General features: G+C 41.5%; 1 protein-coding gene across 1 annotated transcript in view; it reads right to left on the reverse strand.

The window, feature by feature from the left end:
• Positions 1-498: 498 nt before the first annotated feature.
• Positions 499-16,522, reverse strand: part of LOC132832361 (PH domain leucine-rich repeat-containing protein phosphatase 1-like) — a 176,369-nt gene continuing 160,345 nt past the window's right edge. Inside the window, exons 16-17 of the mRNA XM_060850312.1 lie at positions 6,336-6,564; positions 499-2,470 (exon numbers count right to left, since the gene is read on the reverse strand). Of these exons, the coding sequence (XP_060706295.1) occupies positions 1,316-2,470; positions 6,336-6,564 (1,384 nt within the window). The 3' untranslated portion in view covers positions 499-1,315. The remainder of the gene's footprint in view (positions 2,471-6,335; positions 6,565-16,522) is intronic.

A 16,522-nucleotide genomic window follows, 5' to 3' on the forward strand; every position in this document is an offset into this window, starting at 1 on the left:
CAAGTCTGAGAGCAGACAAAGTTTCAGTTTAACATCTCACAGTATGTTTTACAGTGTAGCACTTCTTCAGTATTGGTCAGCCTGGATTTTGTGCACAAGTTTCTGCAGTGGATTTAAATTCTCAACTTTCTGATTCAGAGGTTATAGTGGTACCCATTGAGTCACAGACAAATCTCATGTCAGAATTTCATATTGATTTTCTCGCCCAGCTCCCATCTATCTCTCCTAGTAAATTCCTGCAAGGATACTGTACGCATAAGACCCAGTGTGAATCTATAGTTATTATCAAGTCATAAAAGGCTGGTATTTTCCTCTTTGTCTGTGAAACACTGAAATAAGGCAGTGACAACAAAAACACCTTGGTTCTATGCAATACCTTTTTGGTCTCGAAGTACACTGCTTAGGAATTGATCTTTAATGAAAGTTGAACCATACAGGCTTTACCTAAACTGCAGATTTATTTTAAAACAAAAGTGTATTAACATATCTATTCAAGACTCCTTTGTATATCATTTTATTTTCTTTGTGACAACATCAGGACACTGCTGGTGTGAGCAGCAGACGACATGGTCGAGCAGGAACTCATCTGTAAAAGCAGGCCAACTGAAAGAACAAAAGGTGATCCGAAAAGAGAAGGCATGACAGGTGGTAATCACATCAAAATCCAATTACTCATTACCTCATTATAGTTGCATTCAGGGGATGATTTTTTAAAAAGAAAGTCCTCTTTGCTTTATTCTTTTCCCGATACAGGACTCTGATGGTGTAACATTGTGTTTTTGCATCACTATACAACATTTAAACTATTTACAAATAATTTGTGAATCAGCTGTTCTCTCAGAGAAGATTAGTAAAATTTCAGTGACTATGTCACATTAATGAGTTTGCAACTCCTAGGAGTTAGTCTTTAAAGTCTACAAATTTCTATGACTTTCACTTTAAAAAGCCATGATTTAGAAATACATTTAAAGCATTATCTAGAATCATTCATTCATAATACTTAGGCTTCTGTTTTTAAAACAAATACTCAACAGTTTACAAATAATGACAGCCTGCAATATACTAAATATGTTCTTGTCTTGTACAAACAATGTTCTATATGAAAATTTGTTAATTTTTTTATCTTAATTAATCACAACGTAAGAACAGTGCTAAAGATGATTTTTTTTAAAAAAATGGTTGCACATCAGTGTGTGCAACTGGCAGAGAGGGCTTAGAAAGGAAAACAAAAATATCTCAACTGAACAGTCTCAATTTAGAAGTAAAAAGAGCATACAAGGCTCAAATTGATTAAAACTAATTGTTTTCCTGCTGGTCATAGAGGTGTATCATAGCAATCTGGGAGCTGGTCCAACTGATACTGACGTTGCTGTTGCTCCTGGTGTTGCTTCATAATCTCCTTCACTTCTTCCTCCAATTCTGGGGGAATGATGAATTGATCATCTGGATCAGGCTGCGCAGGGGCAGCAAAGTAGCCTCCACTTTTTTTCATCGGTACATCAGCTGCCACCTCAATCAAGTTGTGGCTCTTCTCCGAAGGTGCAACAGAACCATTTCCTCGCCTTCGACCAATAGTCCCTGTAGTTGAGTATTCAAACCTACTGCTGTCATTATCCAGCCAATCACTGTCACCATGCATTTTAAGAAGATGCATTTTTTCAGAGTTTTCATCTTCATTTGCGCTGATTACTATTCCCTCATCGCACACATCAGAAGTTAAGTGCATTGACATTTTTTCCTTCATCTGACTACAATGAATGTCAACCTCAACTTCCACTCTGCTGCCATTGGAAAACACACCTTCAATAGGCTCCTCATCTTCGCTGTCCAATCCATTATCTGAAAACGTGCTGGAGAAGGTGGCACTGGACAGCTGCCGCTGGAATGAACTGGTCAAACATACTGGATGCAGCATACAACGCTGCTCACCATGGACCGAGGAGCCCCCATCATTAATTGTGACTGGAGGAGGCTCATCAGAGGCCGTAGAACCCACTTCACTGCTCATTTCAGAGGTGGATATTTCGCTACTTATCTCTGAGGCAACACCACTGCTAGATGATGGCATCCCCAAGGTATCTCCCGGTCTGTCTTTTATTACCACATTTACTGATGGAGGAAAAATACCTGGGCTGGGAGGTGGTACACCATTCATGTCACAACAGCAGAAGCAGTCCTCACTAACGTTCAGCTGGACAACCACAGCACTGATGCTATCATTGCATCCATAGCTCTGGGCCAGGGTACAAAGCTTCTTGGCAGCAGCTTGAGCGTCAGGGACATTTCTCACAGACTCGACAGCTTCCAAATGGGAAATGCTGTCCCAGAGACCTTTACTACCCAGAATGAAGAACTCATCTTGAGGTGTGAGTGTAACAGAATGAACATGAGGTCGAGGCACAACATATGGATGAAGGAATGTGTAGCCCAAAATCCTTGTAGAATCAGTCACACCGTTAACTTTATTGTCCTATAATAAAAGGGGAAACATTAATTTCGGAACGAGTGCAAATAATAGATAAAGGAGGTGTAGAAATTATGCAGAATATAACATTCACAGACTCCCTCTAGTGTGGAAGCAGGCCATTTGGCCTGTGAAGTCTACATTGACCCTCTGAAGAGTGCCCACCCAATCCCTGCGACTCCTCATTTCCCATGGCCAATCCACCTAATCTACACATTCCTGGACACTATGGACAATTTAGCACAAATAATCCATCTAATCTGCACATCTTTAGACTGCGAGAAGAAACCAGAACAGCCAGAGGAAACCCACGCAGACACAGGGAGAATGTACAAACTCCACACAGACAGTTGCCCAAGGTTAGAATTGAACCTGGGTCCCTGCTGCTGTGAGGCAGCAGTGTTAACCCCTGAGCCACCATGCTACTCTATATTTGTAGACAATACAAAATAGAAAAAAAGCTACATCCTAAATTTTTTTTTTACTTTGGTCAGAATTGAATATCAGCAGCAGCAGCAGCTTCTTAGTGTCATAATTTGTTCAGAAATCAAGACATGAGAATATCAGACTTTTCAAAAAGCAACAGTTTTTAGGTTAAGTATTTTTAAAATATAATTCTGGAAGGCAATTTTAACAAAAATACATGACAAGTTGGTTATGCCAAAGGTTCTACTTGGTCGAAACAACTGTTCTCTGCTCTGCTACTCAATACAGAAATTATGGTTTCCTGGATCAGTCAAGCCAGGTGTCTCAGTTTGAAGAATAGAACCTTAGCACAAACAGTTCATTTCCAGAAAAGGGAGAATCGATAGAATCTTTTGAAGTTCAGGTCATCACTGTATTGAGAATTAATTTGGGATTGTTACAGCTTTGTTGGCTGCACGTATACCATGCAATAAAATTATTAGGGTTAGGGTTTACAGATGTGCTCTTACTTCCTTAAAAATTGAAGGGAGTGAATGTTTGTGCATGTGGGCATCAACTAAATAGGCTGCTCTGTCCTGGATGGTGTCAGGTTTGAGCACTGTCAGAGCTGTACTCACCCAAGCAAGTGGGGAGAATTCCTGACTTATATCTTGTGGATGGTGGACAGGCTTTGAGAGTCAGGAGGTGAGTTACTCACTTCAGGACAATATTTAGATGGCTACTAGAGTTTAACTTCTGGTCAATAGTAACACGTAGGATGTTGATTGTATGGGATTCAGTGAACGCAATGCCAATGTATGTCAAGTGATGATGGTTAGATTCTCTCATGGAGGAGATGGTCACTGTCTGGCATTTGTGCAGTAGTCAAAGACTATGGTGCTGGAAAAGCACAGCCAGTCAGGCAGCATCCGAGGAGGAAAGTCGGCGTTTTGAGCATAAGCTCTTTATCAGGATTGAGGTTTGTGGCCCAAGGAGGCGGAGAGATAAATGGGTGGTGGGTGGGGCTGAGGGCAAGGTATCTGAGTAAGCGATAGGTAGGTGAAGGTGCGGGTGAAGGCGGTAGGATGGAGAGGAGGGTGGAGAGGATAGGTGGGAAGGATGATGGACAGGTAGGACAGTTCAAGAGGACAGGGCTAACTTGCAAGGTTGGATCTGGGATAAGTGGGAGGAGGGGAAGTGAAGAAATTGGTGAAATCCACATTGATTCCATGCGGTTGGAGGTTCCCAAGGCGGAAGATGAGGCATTCTTCCTCCAGGTCATTACGGTTTGGTGGTGGAGGACTTGGATGTCCTTGGTAGAATAGGAGGGGGAGTTAAAGTGTTCAACCACAGTGCGGTGGGTTGTTTAGTGGGATGTTCTCTGAAACATTCCACAAGTTGGCGCTATCTCCCCATTGGTCATCCTGGGAGCAGATGCAGCAGAGGCGCAGGAATTGGGAATAAGGGATAGCGTTTTTACAGGAGGCAGGGTGGAAGGTGTAGTCCAGGTAGCTGTGGGAGTTGTTGGGTTTGTAGTAGATGTCTGTGTTCAGTCAGTCACCGGAAATGGAGATGTAGAGGTTCAGGAAGGGGAGGGAGGTGTCTGGGATAGTCCATGTGAACTTGAGGTCGGGGTGGAAGGTGTTAGTTATGCGGTTGTGAATGTTACTTGCCATTTTCCAGCCCAAAACTCGATATTGGCTGGGTCTTACTGTATTTTGACATGGAATGTTTCAGTATGAAAGGAGTCACAAATAGTGCTGAACATTGTGCAATCATCTTCTGACCTTATGAAGATGGGAAAGTCATTGGTGAAACAGTTGAAGACATTTGGGCCCAAACATTACCCTGGCGAACCCTGCACAGATGTCCTGGAGCTGAGATGACTGATTTGAACGACATCATCTAATCAGCAGAGAGTATTCCCTGATCCCCAGTGAATTCTGTTTGCCAAAGCTTTTTGACGTTGCACTCAGTTCAATGCAGCCTTGATGTATGAACAGAGGCTGTAATGAGGTCAAGAGCTGAGTGGCCCTGGTAGAATCCAAACTAAGCATGAGTGAGGAGGATGTTGTTAATCAATGCTGCTTGATAGTATTGTTGAGACACCTTCCATCACTTTATTGATGACTGAGAGTAGACTGATAGGGTAGTAATGGTCGGCTTGGATCTATCCGCTGAATACTGGCCTTGGTGATGCTGAGGACCTCTGGAGGAGGCTGAGATGGATTATCCATTCAATACTTTTGGCTGAAAATAGTCACAAATGCTTCAGTCTTATCTTTGGCACTGTGTGCTAAACTCCTCCATTATTGAGGTTAGGAAGATTTGTGGAGCTTGCTTTTCCAGTAAGTTGTTTAACTGTCCATCATCATTCACAGCTAGCTATGGTAGGACTTCTAAACTTATATCTGACAATTGGTTGTGGAATTGCTTAGCTCTGTCCAAGCTACTTACACTGTTTGGCACATGAGTAGTTCTGTTTTGTGCTTCACCAGGTTGATATCTAATTTTTATGTATGCCTGGTACAGTTCCTTTTGGGATAGTAGTAGATCTTAGTTAACTATGTATGATGAATGAATGAGGAAGAATTATGGTTCAAAAAGTGACAGTACTGCAGGCCAATCCACGACACTGACTGTGGCCTCAAACTTGGTTTTTTTTCCCCTGAAGCTAATTTCAAACATTTTTCCTTTGATTTTCAGATGTGGCCACATTCATGAGGGTGACCTTTGTTCAGAATAACTTTTTAAAAGTTTTTCTATGAAAATTGTTATAAATTGGTTGGAGGCAATAACCTTTGATAATAAGATTATGAAATGCACATATTTCTCTTCCACAAAGTAATTTTAGACAATTCTGTCTGCTGTTCTCTCACAGTAAACTGAAGTGAGGGATATGATACTCAAGTCAATTATGTCCTTAGCAGAAATGCATAAACACAGCTGCTCAGCTTTAGCGAATGGTGAGAAAATTAGTTTCAGTATTGTTAAAAAAAGACATTTTGTCTCAAAATGATTTGTCTATGCAAAAAGACAAATGTAAAAGGGAATAACAGTGCTGATTGGAAAGTATACTTTATAATACTGCTACCAGAGTCTACTGTAAGTTTATTCTTCGTAATTGTCTAAGTACCACATCCATTGTTCCTTTAGTATAAGGTGCACAATTTATTTAGAAACATCATCGGTTTCATCAATTATTCCTGAATTTATAAATTGCACTCTTAAGAGCAGCTACATAGGATATTTCAACAAGACCACAGCAGATCGCCTACTGGGTCAGGGATGTGAAAAAAAAAAATCAGAAGTCTAGGAGTGTGATAGTTAATTGCAAACCTCAAAACTTGTACATCTGGAAATAATCGAAAACTGTTTCAAATTAAACATTTTGCAGGGATTGGTTATTTGGAAAGCTGTTCTTGAAGTAACTTAACTTCATAGTGCTGAGTACTGGATAGCTTACCTCAGTGACAATAGCTTTGTGTTGTTTAACTCTCTGTAATTCTTCATCGCAATGAACAGTGTATAATTTTGAAAGTGGCAACGGCTTGCCATCTCTGCAGAGGACAGCTTGGCATTTTCCCACATTGGCTGCAGTCAATGTGAAGCAACCATTAGGATCCATGGGGTCATGCTTTATATGACAAAGCACAGCAGAGCCTCCAAGCTTCTGTCCAGCAGTTCCAAGTTTCCTAAAATAATAAAATCAGAATAATTATAGAATATAAGATGTCAATTACATAAAAGGTTTTCAGAATTGAGAAATACTTCACATATCACAAGTATAATGATTGAAGCACATTTTCATCCATAAAGAATGCAATATTATCATAAGCTATTGAGCAATTGTCCACTTCAATAATTCTGTGAAGTCTGGCAGAGAAATGGTATAGGCGTATGAAGAGTGCAATTCTGAATTTGCTTTCAGTAGCACACAGCAAAACACTTTCCTCGATGGGAAAGAGTACCGAGGTTACCTGTGAATCCGCAGTGTGATCTATTTGAAGCATTATCTGTGGAGAATTGTGGGGAATTTCAGGTTTCAGAATATTCAGTATTGAGAATTTCATTAAACACACACAAATTAAACTGGGCAAATAATTCTGCTGCAGTTTTTGTTAAAATGATAGGGAAAAAGTTAGTAATGGGATTTGTGAGGTAGGGGATTGTATCAAACAGGAAATTAGAGATGCATGCTGTAAGGGTACAGCAGTTATTATGGGTGGCTTCAATCTACATATTGATTAGAATAACCAAACTGGCAGCAATGTGATAGAGGAGGAATTCATGGAATGTATGAGGGATGTTTTTCTCAACCAATATTTTGAGGAGCCAACTAGAGAGCAAATCATCTTGAAACGGGTATTGTGTAATGAGAGCAGATCAATTAGCAACCTTGTGGTGCGAGGCCCTTCATAATATGGTAGGATTCTTAATTAAAGTGGAAAGTGATACAATTGAATCTGAAACTAGGCTCCAAAACTTAAAAAAAGTTAACTTTGATGGTACGAGGCATGCATTAGTTTGGATAAGCTGGTCAAGGGTACTTAAGGAGTTGACAATGGATATGCACTGGCAGACATTTAGGGAACACATCTTTGAACTTCAACAACTGAACATTCCTATCTGGCGTAACAGTAAAACAGGGAGGGTGGCTCAATCGTGGTTAACAAAAGAGATCAAGGATAGTGTTAGAACCACGTAAATTGGCCAGAAAAAGCAGCAAACCTGAAGACTGGGAGAAATTTTTAATTCAGCAAAGGAGGGATATGGGTTTAATTTGAAAGGGGAAAATAGAGCATGAAACTAAGGTTGAAAAAAAAATTGACCACAAAAGGTTCCAGAGACATGTGAAGAGAAAAAGAATGAAGACAAATGTAGGTCCCTTGCAGTTAGAAACAGATGAACTCACAATTGACAACAAAAAGATGACTGACTAGTCAAATGATACTCTGGATTTGCCTTCACTAAGGAGGACATAAAAAACTTTCAGGAAGTTAGGAAGTTGGGATCTTGATCAGATGGGCCAGTGGGCAGAGGTGTGGCAGATGTAGTTTAATTTATATAAACGTGATGTGCTCTATTTTGGAAAGGCAAATCAGGGCAGGACTTTTACACTTGATGGTAGGAACCTGGGGAGTGTTGCTGAACAAAGAGACTATGGAGTGCAGGTTCATAATTCCTTGAAAGTGGAGTCTCAGGTAGATAGGATAGTGAAGACGATGTTTAGTATGCTTTCTTTTATTGGTCAGAGCATTGAGTGTAGGAGTTGAGAGGTCATGTTGCGGTTGTACAGGACATTGGTCAAGCCACTTTTGGAATATTATGTGCAATTCTGGTCTCCCTCCTATCTGAAGAATGTTGTGAAACTTGAAAGGGTTCAGAAAAGATTTATAAGGATGTTGTCAGGACTTGAGGGTTTGACCTGCAGTTTTCCATTAACTGTTCATTCCACTGTGACATCTAGGAAGGGGAGTCTGTTGTTCTCCTCCACTTTTGTGAAATTTATGCCTTTAAGGATGTTGTTCCTGATGTTATATGTTTCCTCTATACGGTGTCATCCACGTAGTCGACTCAAAGTTTGGGTTAGATCGTGGGAAAGGCTGTTTGTTTGAATCTCTGCATTACTGCTTCTACTAAGAAGCCTGTTATTGGTGATCCCATGGGTGTTCCATTGATTTGCTTGTAGGTCTTGTCATTGAAGGTGAAGTGGGTGGTGAGGCACAGGTTTCTAGTTTGAGGATGTTGTCCTTGCTGATAAAGTTGGTGTTGGCTGGTGTGTGTGTCCTTGGTTCATCTAGTAGTGAGGTCAATATTTCTTTGGCCAGGCTGATGCCAATTGACATGAATAGGGTTGTTACGTCGAAGGAGACCATTATTTTGTTCTCTTCTATCTTGGTGTCTTTGATGATTTTCAGGAATTCTTGAGTGGAGTGGATGGAGTGGCGTGAGTCTTCTTCTAGGTATTTCAGTTTTCAATGGAGTTCCTTTGCTAGGTTGTATGGCGATGTGCCAGGGTTTGACTATGGGTCAGAGGGGGGACCCTGATTTGTGTACCTTAGGTAATCTGTAGAAGTTAGGTATGTTGGATCCATCAGGTTTCGTTTTTTTTGTTAATTTGGCCTGATTTATGAAACTTCCTCAAAGAAGCTATGATACGGTACCCTGAAAGACAACAGACTCACAGAAGAAACCCAGCAGACAATCAGATAGATAGTTGCACCAAAACTAAGCAGGAAGGAGGAAGGGAACACCCTCAACACACAGGAAAGCCCTAAAAGGGCTCAGAAAAGACAAACATTTTAATCCTACCTGCAGACAAAGGGCACATGACCGTCATCCTAAACAGAACACAGTACAGAGGAACATCGATTATCCGAATATCAATTATCCAAATTTCGAATTATCTAAAGAAAATGATTAGAAATGAACCCGGCTTACTGAAATACTGCCGAGAACAGTCCTGGACATCAATGGAAGCCCAAGCACCGTTTCCAAATGACTGACTTCCTACTCTCTTCCTCTCTCTCTCCTCCCCCACCCCCCCCCCACCCCAACACTTTCCCTGGAGATCTACACAGGGGTGTACCCTAAACCCCCCCCTTCCCCAGTTAATCTCTCCAACATTGTCCTGACCAGGGCAACGGTGGAACCTGTAAAAATGATGCAGTGAAGAGTTTGTGTGTGTGTGTGTGTGTGTGTGTGCGCGTGTGTGTGTGTGCGTGTGCGCTATTTTGAGACTCACCCCCAAAGGCAGCAGCATTCTTACTGTTGTCCAGTTCAGCTGCCGGGGGAGGGGAGAGCAGATACACAGTCAGTGGGTGGGGCGGACAGGGGTGGGGGGGACGTGGATGGTGGGTGGGGACAGAAGGGGCCTTACGGATGCGGTGTCAGATGGGGTTGGGGGTGGACAGGGTTGGTGGACATACGGGGGTGGACGGGAGCTTGCACGCGGTGTGCTGCTGCTTAGTCTCCTAAATGGGGAACAAACGTAGCAAGTGCTCGCTGTGTCAATCCCACTAAACTGATTTCAGCAATGCTGCAGGTCCCTTACAGACAAGGTGTGTCTGCTTAGAAACAAACCCTGAGACAGAGAGAGGGAGCAAGGCAGGCAGAGCAAGGAAAAACAAAACTTCAGAAAACTCCGAGCCCCAGAGAAGAGGCAGTAAATCAATTAACTGATTAATTAATTATCCGAATGAAATAGTGCCCGCGCATTGCATTCAGATAATCGAGGTTCCTCTGTACATTGAAAAGGCGAACTCACTGCTTGCAGGTACTGACACTTACTAACAGATGGCAAGAGACCCGTCTCCACAGCTAGAAAACCGTATCACATCATCACAAAATGGAACAAATTAGAGGAAACCTGCATCACCATCAACGTCATCTTTACTGTCATAAATTTCACACAAGAAGAGAACAACAATAGACTTCCCTTCCTAGATGTCACAGTAGAATGAACAGTTAATGGAGTGTTATGAAGTTGTAGATGTGTACTGTACCTTTCAGGAAGCTGAAATTTCTGGTGGGCACAAAGTATTCTGAAAGATTTTAAAACGTAACAGTGGGTTGAAACAAATAGCTGGAGCTGTGTTGCCTTGATACAAAAACACGTTCAAATTCGGCCCCAGATACCAAAATCCAATTAAATTTGAATTTAGTATTTTGACAACACCTAACCAATGAAATGATCCAATGTTTTGGGATATAGGATTAGACAGATTAGATTGGATACCCTACAGTATGAAAACAGGCCCTTCCACCCAATAAGTCCACATCAACCCTCCAAAGAACAACCCACCAGACCAATTTCCCCACTCTATATTTACCCTGACTAATGCACCTAACACTATGGGCAATATAGCATGGCCAATTCACCTGGCCTGCACATCTTTGTACTTAGGAGGAAACTGGAACACCCAGGAGAATGTGCAAACTCCACACAGACAGTTGCCCGAGGTGGGAATCGAACCTGGGTCCTTAGCACTGTGAGGCAGCAGTGCTAACCACTGAGCCACCATGTCGCCCCAGTGGTAAAATCAGACATTTTGAACAATTGGAGGGAGAACAGCAAAGACGGCCAAGCCAGCACCAACAAATATACACTGCTAGACAAATAACTCTCTGAAAGGTACCTGTTCATGTGAAGACCTGTGAAGCCGAATACCAAAGAGAAGATGACCTAGAGAAATCTACAGAGAAATTTCGACATCTGAAGTCGTCAACTAGGTTTGAAAGTGATTTGCCGTAAATTTAAGAGGGAATTTATTGGACCATTGTATTGTAGAATGGGGAGGTAGAAATAGGTTTAAGAGAAAGGAGTTGTAAATAGCTGTTATTTAATTTTGTCTTTTGGACTTAAATAATAAAATTGTTAATTTTTACTTGAAACAGTGAGATCTGGGATAGTTCTTTGACACTTGCAATTCAACAGATTACAGCACAAGACGAACATTTTCTGTGTGGCTAGTTTAAATTAACAGAAGGTTTACCCTGTGCTCTAACGCTTTGGGGGCTTGTCCAGAATAACTGTTAAAAACGTTTATTTAAGTAGCTTCAACTACTTCACTGGGCAAGCAATTCTATAGATTTACAACCCTTTGGATGAAGAAGTTCCTTCTCAATTCAGTCCTAACTCTGCTCCCTCTAATCTTGAGGCTATGCCCGCTTGTCCTAGTTTCATCTGACAGTGGAAACATCCTCTCTACTTCCATCTTATCTATTCCCTTCATAACTTTATATGTTTCTGCAAGACCACCCCTCAGTCTTATGAATTCCAATGAATATAATCCCAGTCTACTTAGTCTCTCCTCATTAGCCAACCTCTTCAACTCTGAAATCAACCTAGTGAACCTCCTCTGAACCCTCTCCAGTGCTAATACATCCGTGCTCAAGTAAGGAGAACAAAAGTGCATGCAGTACTCCAGGTGCGGCCTCACCAGCACAGCTGCAACATAACCTTCCAACTTTTATCTTCACACTCTCCATCTGTATTCTAAATTCAACAATACTGTGATCGCTCCTTCCAAGAGGATTCCTGTGAGGTCATTAATTATTCCTGTCTCATTTCAAAGGATCAGACTCAAAACTTTAACTCTTTCTCGCTCTACAAATACTGAGTTTCTTCAGCATTCTCTATGCTTTTTTTCAGATTTCCAGCATCCATTGTATTTTGTTCTTACTATACTCATATAGATATTTCTTAATAAACCTGTTCACATATGTCTTTACTTCATGGTTGCTTGGTTGAATCCTATCTCTTTCTGGGTTTTAGAATTAATTCTTTCAATGTTTCCAAATGTATTTTTTTCTGTTCATTCAACAGAAAACTGGACAAGGAATTTTACACAGAGAGAGAGAGAGAGAGAGAGATGGGAAAGGAAAGGAAAAGATTGATGCAGTTAACTTTTGAAGGCCTTGTTTTGTTCCTTTGCTCTGTCTCACTCTCCTCAGAGACTGTGTTAAACTGCAACCTGGTACATCAGAAGCTAATGGCTGTGCTGAGCTTTCCTGAACCCAAGACAAATACTGCCACTTTATTTGGATTCAATGTCCCTAAAAAGTAACATTCTTTCATATGGACAAGTTAGATTAACTTGTTGTTCCAAGGCTGCAACCAGCTGCTTGTACATAAATCCTTGTTTTTTGCATGGAATAGGCACAGACCTTCTGTGGATACTGTGAAGCCCTGCACAGTCTGATGCAATCTGTCAATTAGGGAAAAAAGAAAACTATTGAGCTTAGAACCAACCTTACAAGTATGCAGATCAGGGGGTTGCAAATCTACGTATAACCCTTCTTTATGCTGCCTGCATTTTTCTCACTTTCAGTTGATAGTTCAAATAAACAGAGGTATGATTTTTCATAGGGGGGAAATTGGAAGCTGCAAGTTACATTGATAAATTCAGTAATGTTTAATACTATGTAAAGGTATATATTAGTAAAGGTAAATATATCAATAAAGCTACAAAATAACAATCAGGCTCCACCTAGTGACAGAAATTGGTAAACACTTGAAGCAGCCAAAGTAGTCCCAGGACTTCAGTCAGGGAATACTAAGAGTGGAAACAGGACTAAGAACCACTAGCTGAAGAAGACCCTAAGGAAGGTACAAAAACAAAATGCTGGAGAAACTCAACTGGTCTGGCAGCACCTATGGAGAGAAGAGAGTTAGCATTTCAAGTCTGGTGACCCTTTGTTAGAATTGATAGCAGCTAGAAAAATGTTGTATTTGTGTTAATGGCTTGGGTGGGAGGGGGTGTTCACCGGTGAATGTGTTCAATGGATGGAGACAGTGCTCAGATACAGCAAAAAATGAAAAGAAAGCAAAGGGTTGTTGATTGTAAGCCAGGAGAGAAGTGCTGAGTGGGGGACTAATGCACAGTGTAAATAGTTGTAAAGGGATGCTGTCTGACCTGCTGTGCTTTTCTAATTTCACATCTATTGACTTTGGCTTCGAGCATCTGCACTGCTTAACTGACCAATAGTTAAAAAAAGGGTTGAATGCACTGGGACCACTGCATACAGAACAGGTTGGGGTGGAAAACAAATATGGAGGAAGGTGTTCATGCTCTGAAACAGGTGTGAGGTCTGAGTTGCAAGGTACCTGGATGGACAATGAAATCAGGTGCCTCCAACTTATGTTGGTCTTATCTAGAGCACTGCAGCAGACATGTCATTCCATACCATTCTTCCAGTTTCTCTGTCTCTGTAGCATCTGTATTGATGATGCCATCTTCTGCAAAGGGGCATTCACCCTTTTTGTCAACCAAATATTCCCTGCCATCGCTGGTGACCAGGGCCCTTAGCCGTGTCCAAACTGTTTCCCGCACTTCTGCCCTCACCCTTTCCCTCCCACCAGTTTCCACATCCAACAGATCACAAGTTGCCATTTCTGCCATGTCCAGCAGGATGCTATCACCAGATGCATTCCCTCCACCCTGACAGCATTCTACAGGGACTGTTCCCTCCAGGATATCCTGGTTCATTCTTCCTCCATTTCCAACACTTCCCATATCCTCTTCCCATGCTGTTGCAGAATGTGCAACATTTGCCCATTTATCTCCTCCCTCATCACTATCCAAGGCCCCAGGCACACCTTCCAGATGAAGCAGCAATTTACCTTCATTAATTCTAGATTACTGTATTGTTGTTCACAATGTGGTTTCCTCTCCATTGCAGAGACAAAAGGCAGACTGGTTGATCATCTGCAGAACACATCCGCTCTATCTATAAAAATGACCAGCATCCAGTTGCCTGTCACTTCAAAACACCATATTCCTAGATTAGCATGTGTGTCTCAGATCTGCTGCAGTGCTTTCAGTGAAGTTCAATGCAGCTGGAGGAACAATGCCTCTTCTTCAGCCTCACGCATCTTACAGCCTTCAGGACTCAAACTTCAGCTTAACAATTTCAGAGTGCGAACAATTTCCTCCCAAGTTTGTCACCCACCGTCTTACACTCAGGTCCTGGTTCTGTATAGGTTACTCCCTGCAGAGTCAATGCATTTTTAACTATTCAAACATCCCATTCACACTCATTCAACATTTACTTCTTTCCTGGCTTATTGGCACACTGGTTAGCACTGCTGCCTCACAACGCCAGAGACCCAGGTTCAATTCCCGCCTCAGGCAACTGACTATGTGGAGTTTGCACATTCTCCCCGTGTCTGCGTGGGTTTCCTCCGGGTGCTCCGGTTTCCTCCCACAGTCCAAATATGTGCGGGTCAGGTGAATTGGCCATGCTAAATTGCCCGTAATGTTAGGTAAGGGGCAAATGTAGGGGTATGGGTGGGTTGCGCTTCGGCGGGTCTGTGTGGACTTGTTGGGCCGAAGGGCCTGTTTCCACACTGAGAGTAATCTAATCTAATTTAATCTAATCTATCAACAATCCTTTTCTCTGCTTCCCTTTCCTTTCTCCTCTTTCTCTCAAGAACTTTCTCCATCTATTTGACTCTATTTTCTCTCTCTCTCTCACACACTCACTTACACCCACCCACCCCATAAACCCCATCCCCTGTGCGAGATATTGAATTATAGGTTATTTTTATTAATTCACTCACCAGCTGTATTTTACTGCATTTTCACATTTTATCTGCCTTTGCTACCAGCAGTGTTAACCTCTGAATAAGTGTACATACAGAACAATACCATTCTCAACAAGTCTCCATGAAATATTATAATATTAATCAACTCTCACCAACTATCTCCTGGACCTGACTAAATTAAGTACCTGTTAAATACCTTTTAACTGGGCCATTATCCCTTTAAGAAACTAACTGATAAAACAGCGTTTCTATGAAATTGAACTGAATTGAATTTATTGTGACGTGTACCGAGGCACAGTGGAAAGATTTGTCTTGCAAGCAATACGGACAGATCCCAAAGTTAAGTAGCATAGATAAGTAAATAATAAATAAACAGCGGCAAAAACAAAAAACACAGGTACAGGTGAATGCTAAGAGTTTGCAAGTCCATTCAGTATTCTAACAACAGTAGGGTAGAAACTGTTTCAAAATTGGCTGGTTCATGCATTCAGGCTTCTGTACCTACTCCTTGATGGTAGAGGTTGTAGAAAAACATTGCCAGGGTGGGATGGACCTTTTGAGAATGTTGGTGGCCTTTCCTTGACAACAGGCCTGGTAGTTGGATTCTATAGATGGGAGATTGGCCTTTGTGATTGGCTGGGCTGAGTTCACCACTCTCTGTAACCATCTCAGATCCTGAATGTTACATTTGCCATATCAGGTAGTGATACATCCAGACAGATGGTGCACCTATAAAAGGTGGCAAGGGTATTTGTTGTCATGCCAAATTTCCTCAGCTGCCTGAGGAAGAAGAGATATTGTTGGGTCTTTGTAACCAGTATATCCACATGAAGAGTCCAAGAAAGCTTGTTGTGGATGACCACTCCCAGGAGCTTGACACTTTCCACTTGTTCCACCTCTATGCTGTTAATACGTAGGGGGGCATGAGTAACATCCCGTCGAAAAGTCAATAATGAGTTCCAAGTCTTCTGAAACTCACACTGGCAAACAATAAACAAATCTCACAACCTAGCTGCAGTAATCAGTTTAATATCCTTTATTCTTTTACAATTTTTAACTTATTTAGAGCAAATAGGCCTAGTATTTTTACTAACATTTATTAATTTAAAAGACAAAAGAACTGACATCTCCTTATTATGCAAGCAGACTGGACAGATATCCTATCAGAAGTAGCAGCCAATAGTTAGCACATCTTTTAACCCATCTCCTGGCTCCCAGGACAGAAGTCGCTCAAACCTTTGTATACTATAGACAAAAAAAATGTAACACCATGGTAACTGAAAATTTAATATATGTAAGAACTGTATATGGGGATTCTATTGCTGCCTCAAACTTGTGTTGTGATTGTTGAATGAAGAGGCTACTTTTGCCACTCACTGATTCCGATCACTATTTGAACACAATACCACACCTATCATCAGGATGAATACCACTAGCTGATTTCAGTTCTGAAGAAGGGTCACTAGACTCTAAGGTAACTTGTTTTTTTCTCCCCACAGATGCTGCCAGACTAAAGTTTCTCCAGAATTGTGTTTTGTTGCAAATCTCATGTTTCCACAGTTTTTTGTTATTTCCTAGTGTTGGTAATGACTTTGAGAACA

Source organism: Hemiscyllium ocellatum, chromosome 34, assembly GCF_020745735.1.
Source record: "Hemiscyllium ocellatum isolate sHemOce1 chromosome 34, sHemOce1.pat.X.cur, whole genome shotgun sequence".
Classification (NCBI taxonomy): Eukaryota; Metazoa; Chordata; class Chondrichthyes; order Orectolobiformes; family Hemiscylliidae; genus Hemiscyllium; species Hemiscyllium ocellatum.